We start from the raw sequence: 8,092 nt of genomic DNA, 5'->3' as shown, positions 1-8,092 counted from the left end.
AAAACTGCTATAAAGAAAAATATATCACACTATATCTCAAAACAGTAATGTTCCACTCTTAAAGGTTGTCTTTTCAGTTTTGTGGTCTCTTCCTGTTTAGATTGGCACACAGGATGACAGAGCCCTCTGATATCTGTTGCTCTTGAGAGGGGTTGTTCCATTCTAGATTGCAAAATGATAGGTTTTCCTACTCACCTTCAATTTCATAGGACTTAGTTCACACAGTAAAAAGCTAGGGAAGCTAGGTCAGTAGGTGAATTCAGACTAGCTACCCAGAGGAGCTGACACCTCTGTACATTGTAGCTATTGTAACATTAGTCTTATTTCCTCTTCTCTCTCCAGTATTCCCATGTTAAAACAAATGTTTTGTTGTTGATGATGATGGAAAAGATAAGGGGAGACCCATTCTTCCAGATTTCACATTAAAATATTAAACCTGAGATAGATGCTTTATATTTTTCTCTCTAAAAATCCCTCATTAATTTTGATCTGAATATTACCGGTTTTATTTCAAAAAGAGGAGAGGGTTGGTGAGTGAGAGACGAAAGGGAGAAAGAAGAAAGTGAGGAGACTGAGTATAGAGAGAGAACTTTTAAATTGTGTTAGTTGATATTAATAACAAATAATGGATTAGGTTACTTTTAATTTAGTTTATCAGATATTAATATGAGAGTGCCTGCTTGTATACTTGTCATATTTAACTGGAGTACTTCCGTCCTTCTTTTTATTATAAGGCAGTATGTACCTTTAATTTAAGGATAGTTATTTTAATAGAGATCAGACAGATGGATTTTGTTTCCTAATACACTGAATCAACCAGTGATAGTCGTTGAAACGTGTGTGTTCATCATGGTCATGAATGCTGCTATAGTTATCTCATTTTTAGCAAATATAAGAAAAATATTTCAGAAAAAGTATTCTCTTTAGCAAATATTGTTAGAAAACAGAATTTTTAATGTAGAAGAATAAAACTAGATTTTTAACTCAAAGGTAAACTTATAGCATAATGTATAGTTTAGAACGTTTGGAGGGAACATGTAGAAAGCACTTAGTACAGAAGCATAGCCACGGAACATAATCTGTACTTCCCTGTTCAAGATGTTATACCAGTCATTGACAAAATAGGCCCTGTGAATTTCGCAGAGAGAAGAAAACAGTTAATGAAGTAAACAGAAATCCCACAGACTAGGAATAAATGTTTAAAACTTATATACTTGGGAGACAAAGAATATCTAATGTATATTAATAATTTTCAAACTAAACATGAAGAAAGAAACAAGCTAATAAGTGCATGGACTAGGTTAAAGTTCTCAAATGATGAAGTACAAATTGCTAATCAACATGAAGGCATGTTCTACCTCACTGTCCACCAAAGAAAGAAAATTACTTTGAGACTCCATTTCACTCAGCCATAATGACAGTCATTAAGAAAACAACAAAAAGTCCTAGGACGTATGATGGCTATAAGGGAAACCTTACATACTACTGATAGGAATTTCAGATATCCACCATGGAATCAGTATGGAGATTTTTAAGTAAATGTAAATCAATCAATCAATCAATCAATCAATCAATCAAACTGTTAAGAGATCTCCCTTATAAGCAATTATTTACCCACAAAATTCCAAGCAAACCTATAACAGAGATATATGTGTATAAGGTTTATTCCACCACTATTTACCATGGCTATGGTAATAAATTAGCCTAGGTGTCTTCTCACAAAGATTATATAAAGTATATACAAAGTGGAAATATTTTTTCAGTCAAAAAGAAGAGCAAAGTTGCACTATTTGTAGGAAAATGAATTTATCAACATATATTGTATTAAGAAGATTAAGCCAGTCTCTGAGATAAGTGTTTTCTCTTATATGTGATTCTTGGGTTTTATATAAAGATGTAAGTTCAATAACATATTTATGAATGTTATGACATTCATGTATTCATGTCATAAGTGTATGTGACACCAACTGTCTAGGAAACAAGGGGAGTTAGCAAAGATGAAAAAGAATGGAGAAGGGAAAGCTTTATAGTGCAAATATGTTCAACTTACTCTAAAGATATGTTTGGAATGTTGGTATGTAACAATATATAATATATATAATAAAAACATGCAATTATTTTCAAGAAATCATAATCTTGGCTAAGAGCTAGGCAACTTTGAAAATCAGACAAATGTTACAACAATCTCTGAGAACCAGTTAGGATATGATGAAAATACTGCAAGTTTCTGAAATGAACTAAAGCCCTGAGTGATTAATGAGTTTAGACATGTCTAGGATGAAGAGAAAAGACTAGTGACAAAGGAATTATTCTTTCAGATAGTTCATTTTCGTCGTATATCTGGACCTGATATTACAGATATAGGCAATCTTCTGATACTGTAAGAATTGTTACATTTTGCATAGAATTATGTTTATCAAAAATTCAAAATAATTACAAAGTTTTCTCCATTCATTTTCTGTTCCACAATTTCCCATGTATCCCACTTTGCTGTGTCTCAAATTGATTTATTCTTTCTTTAATTGATAATATATTATTAAATGTATAAACACAACATGGTCTGCAAATATAATATTACTTGTTTTTATATAAAGAAATTGGTATGGCTCATTTAAAAGTAGTAATTTCTTTGGGGGGTGGCATTGTAGAAGCTTCTAATGTCTATATTCACAACTATGAATCTGGGGTCATCAAGACCAATCCAGTGGAACTTTCCCTGCCTATATCAGCCAACATCATCCCAATATCATGTAATCCCTCAGGACTGCTAAGGCTTCACTGACCACAGACATCCAAAAGGTCTCTGGCTGCATCACAAACCATGGACATTAACATGATCTTCAGTGCTAGCATGAAACATGGACAACCACATGGCTCTTAAGAGCACCATGGAAGATGAACTTCAACATAGTCCCAAGTGGGCCTCAGCAAGGCCTCTGGAATCAGCGTCAACCTCAGAGAACAGATGGACCTCAACAACAACACTGATTAGAAACATCAACATGGCCTCCAGTGGCAGAAAAGAATACAGACATTAACATGGTATCTATAGCAGCCTTGATCATGGATGTCAACATGGGTTCTAGCAGCTGCACAAGGCCTCCTATGGCAACATGAACTAGGGACTCCAGCATGACATCAACATGGACTCTGACAGACATTGAAGAGAATCTTTAAACATTGTGATAGGAACAGTGATGACCTATTAAGTGAGTTCCAGGAAAGCAAGAACTACATAGTGAAATGCTGTCTTACAACCCCCATACAAAACAAAAGAAAACAAAACAAAACAAAACAAGAAGAAAAAAATGTGATGACGATAGGCAGATAAGAAAGGACTTAGTTATCTTCATGGTGTGACCACTCGGAGTTGATCATATTCCAATGAGTAGATGAGCAACACAAATTGTACTTGTTTTTGTTTTTTTTTTTTTCTCCTATTTTGGGAGATACTTGAGGGCTTAATGGTGGAAGGGTAGACCAGGGAGACTCAGTATGGAAGCAAGTTTGATAAGAATACATTGTGTGAAATTCCCAAACCATAAATTAAAGTTATTATTGAAAAATTATTAATTTCAGGAAATAGGTGATGGCACATTTCTTAAAAGTAAACAGTTATTTTATTTTAAAATTCCCCTATAAAAACATAAAATCACTTAAAGATAATTTTTGACCAAGATTACATGCCCTTGGAATGTCTGGAAACTGCAGAAATCTAGTGGCAAATAAGGCCCAATATTCTACTATAGATCTAAGCAAATCAAGCTGTATAAACTCTAATCTATTGAGTCAAATGAATATTGTTTTTTTCATTTTGCAATCCCATCACAAATACCATGATATATATTTAATACTGATCATGAAATGTAAAATTATTTTAATTTTTATAATATTTGTATGCTATAAGTAACAGTGACATAAAGAGTCTACTTGATATTATAATAGTTACAGCCTGCTCACTTATACTCTAATAGCTGCAATTTGCTTATTGACATTAGCCAAAGAAATAACTAAAAAGACAGTCTACTACCTGGGAATATTGATTTTCCTTTTGAAAAATTATTGGTTGTGATTTAATGCATGAATGGTTCTTTACCCTTTAATTTTATTCTTTAATTAAATTTTTAGTATAGGCTCACTCTTTCTACCATGGGAATCCAGTACAGAATTCCCATGATAAATGGACTAAGGACTATTAGGACTCCAGTTTCACCTGGTCACTGAGACCTGGATTTTGGACTGTGGTGTACTAACTTCAATGTTCCAAAACTACACACAGGAAATAACAAAGAAAAATTTTTAAAGTTCAATAGTGTTTGCTAACATACTTTTCCTTCTTTTTTCCTGATCAGGTAAGTAAGAAAGAAGAGTAAGACATAATATAGTACTATGTATTAATGATATTAATAAGAATATTAAATAAAGATTTATTCTGCTTTTACAAACCATATTGTTGGGTCCGAAAAATCTGCTTAGTCTGTCATGTTAATCAAGAGATTTTTACAGAATGTTTCAGTTTCCATTAGAGGCATTGTCTTATATGTCTCACAAACCAAGCTAGTAACCCAATTTTACTTTTTAGAAATCCTTAGTCATATACTTGCTGGAGGGAAAAATATGTAGGATAGCAGAATGAGTGTCAACATGTTTAACTTTAGCAAGAATGCCTCTGAAACACAAATGTTCCTTATAGAAGTACACATTTAGATGTGTTAACTATACTTCAATGCCTTGAAGCCTCCATACATAGTTTCAGAGAAAAAGTAACTTGAATGTCATAGAGCAGTGAATACTATATTATTAGAAAATGTCTATTGTTCACAGAAGGAATGGTTTTTATATGACATCAAAAGCTTTTCTGGTAGGTCAAAGAAGCATGTTGGAAATTGTTATATTTCAAATTAAGCCAAATGCATTATGTAAATTCCTTACTTTTGATTAAGTACTAATTTACTTTGAACAGGTATGTAAAGAGATATGTTGACATTTATACCTATTTTTCTATTTTATTTTATACTTATCCATTACATAGAGTATATAATTATGTTTTATTAATAAGAAAGCATTAAAAAAACATTTTCCAAATATTTCTAAAACCACATGAGCAGAATTTTTCGACAATAATCTGTAAGAACACATTACATTATCACTTCATAATTTTTAGCATGGATACGAGGTGAAAGTTTTAAATGGGCCATTTTAATAATAACAAATTTATAGTGACTGTCTCTTTTGGAAAGATATCATAAATAGTTAATGTAAATATTCAAAATTAGTTTTATAATATTGTAAAAACACACAGTTTTAATATTACATGTCCCATCATTTCTAATCTTTACTGAAGACATAAATGGATAATATAAAAGATTCACCAAAGATCTATGCAAGGACAAAATATATGTGAATTTTCATTAACAACCTTTCAATTATTCTTGTATTAGTGAAACAAGCATGTTTGGTGATACCAAAAATTGAATAGTAATATACTTAATATTCAGTTTTAAAACTACTCTATCTTTTTTGAAAAAAATGAATTGTGTGTAGAAATACTCAAAATAAAAGTAAACTTTAAGAGAAATACATACTGAGATGATGATAACTGTAGATGCCAGCAGAAGATCATATCATTGAAACTGTAGTTAAGCCCATGAAATTTAAACCTGGAGTCAAATTTCTTCATTGATAATTACTGAGAAATAGCATAAGTTAGTTGCTACAAATAATATCCACATTTCCCACCACTAGTCCCTGCTTACTTTAAAGAGAGTTAAATCCAGAAAAAGCAAATAATGAGCTGCACGTGTAATGTGGGTTTGGGGAAGTTTTCTGGACAGAGCTGAATCACAGATGAATGGAGTATATTTTCTAGGAAGAATTGAGTTAGAATTTTTTAGAACTATTTTACATAGTGCTAAGATAAACTTACAAATGATCTATGTTATTTTCTTCTATTACATCCTTCCATAGTTTTCTTTATATTATAGTTATCAATAATTTATTAAAACATGAATATTTCCTTTATTTAATTCCTAACCAATAAGTACAGACTTAAATCTTAGCATATATATATATATACATATATATATTAGCATATAAGTAAATACTTAATTCTTAGCATATATGTATATAAAATTTTATTTGAATCAGAAATTCACTGACCACCTATATGTTGCTGAGTTTTAGTTACTTTATTCTCCTGGATATTTCTGTATAGTTTTCTCCTTATAAATAGTTGTTACTTAACATTATTCATTCTTTAGATTTAGTGTAAACATCTCCCAAAGTGCTATGTGCTATTGATGTAAGTTTATATACCACCCAGAACCTGATTCCTAGCCACACAACTAACATATAATGAACCACATAATGTTATTGGATGTTTAGTGTTAACTATACTTCAATGCCTTAAAAGCCTCAATACATAATTACAAATGAAAAGTAATTCAAACTTCATAGACAAGTGAGCTTCATATCTAGACAGAAAAGTGACTGAAGAGTCTGTGTTTGTTGCATATGGCATTGCATATGGCACAAATTAACTTGTACATACAGTTCTCATGTTATCTGCCCAGTTATTGAACACTTGTTAAATGAGTGGGCAAATCCATATGTTTTCCAAGGGCTTTGCTAATTAAGGGTGAAGATTTTTCATTATTGTAGGCACCTACTTCTTTTGAACATTTTGGTATATTCCTTTATAATTTTTTACTGTTTATTACAGGAAATATAACCAAGGTTAATGAATGAAATAAATTACACCGAGGTGTCTGAATTTGTGTTTCTGGGACTTTCAACATCTAAACACATACAGCATTTCTTTCTTGCCTTCTCTGTGGTATTTTATGTGACCATCGTGCTGGGCAATAGTCTTGTTGTGTTTACTTTAGCCTTTGACCCACATTTACATTCCCCTATGTACTTTCTTTTGGGAAACCTCTCATTTATTGACTTATGTCTTTCCACCTTAACTGTACCCAAGATGATTTCTGACCTGTCCTCTGGGCATAATACCATCTCATTCCACGGTTGTGTCTTCCAGATATTTGTTCTTCATGTTCTTGGGGCATCTGAGATGGTATTGCTTGTAGCCATGGCCTGGGACAGATATGTGGCCATATGCAAACCCCTCCACTATTTAACCATCATGAGCCCACGGATGTGCCTGTTGCTTCTATCTGGGGCTTGGATTATTGGCTTTTTACATTCAGTGGCCCAACTAGGTTTTGTTGTCCATTTGAGATTTTGTGGACCTAATAAGATAGATAGTTTTTATTGTGATCTTCCTAGGTTTATCAAACTGGCCTGCATAGACAACTACAGAATGGAGTTCATGGTTGCTGCCAACAGTGGCATCATTTCTATTGGCACCTTCTTCTTACTGATAATCTCCTACCTTGTTATCCTGTTTAATGTAAGAAAACATTCATCAGGAGATTTGTCCAAGGCCCTCTCGACACTTTCTGCTCACATCTCCGTGGTAGTTTTGTTCTTTGGACCATGTATCTTTGTGTACATGTGGCCTTTTCCTACTGTGCCAGTGGATAAGTTCCTGGCCATTCTGGATTTCATGATTACACCCATCCTGAACCCTGCCATTTACACGCTGAGGAACAAAGACATGAAGGTGGCAATGAGGAAACTGAGTTATCAGTTCTTGAATTTTAGGAAAATGTCATGAATAAGCCTGCAAATATGTTACTTAGCATGTGTTCCATGTTCTCAAATAGTAAACCTTCTTACATAACTGTGTTTTTCTTTGTATGTCTGATTTTTTAAGTTATATAATCCCCTCAAGATTTATCTATAAAATGTAATATAGGTAAAAAGAATGTCATTTTATAGAAATCAACTATTTTTTTTAAAATAAACTTATTTTTATTTTATGTATTATCCATTTTGCCCGTGTTTTGTCTACCCCATTCATTGCATGCATGCAGTGACTGTGGATGCCAGAGTGGGTATCACTTCCTCTGAAACTGGAGCTTTGGATGGTTATAAGCTACTATGTGTTACCTGTTGAGATGGCCTGCTCGACATTGTATGAAGGTGTGTTCCTGTATTTTCAATTGTTCATTTCTGTGCCGGCATAGAG

The 8,092-nt window shown here is 32.8% G+C and overlaps 1 protein-coding gene across 2 annotated transcripts; it reads left to right on the top strand.

Moving 5' to 3' along the window:
* The first annotated feature begins 6,557 nt into the window (after positions 1-6,557).
* LOC110284356 (olfactory receptor 4F15-like) lies at positions 6,558-7,678 on the top strand. 2 transcript variants are annotated; one of them, XM_085829574.1, is made up of 2 exons: positions 6,558-6,571; positions 6,736-7,678. In XM_085829574.1, the coding sequence occupies exons 1-2, from the start codon at positions 6,558-6,560 to the stop codon at positions 7,676-7,678; spliced, it is 957 nt and encodes a 318-aa protein (XP_085685700.1). The 2 variants fall into 2 exon arrangements, with proteins under 2 accessions (XP_085685700.1, XP_021005745.1); XM_021150086.1 differs by lacking the exon at positions 6,558-6,571 and having other exon boundaries at positions 6,740-7,678.
* Positions 7,679-8,092: the final 414 nt, after the last annotated feature.

Source organism: Mus caroli, unplaced genomic scaffold (assembly GCF_978045245.1).
Source record: "Mus caroli unplaced genomic scaffold, Mus_caroli_1 scaffold_2, whole genome shotgun sequence".
NCBI classification, from domain to species: domain Eukaryota; kingdom Metazoa; phylum Chordata; class Mammalia; order Rodentia; family Muridae; genus Mus; species Mus caroli.
Note: the sequence above shows the minus strand (reverse complement) of the source record. Positions and strands in the feature narration are given on the sequence as shown.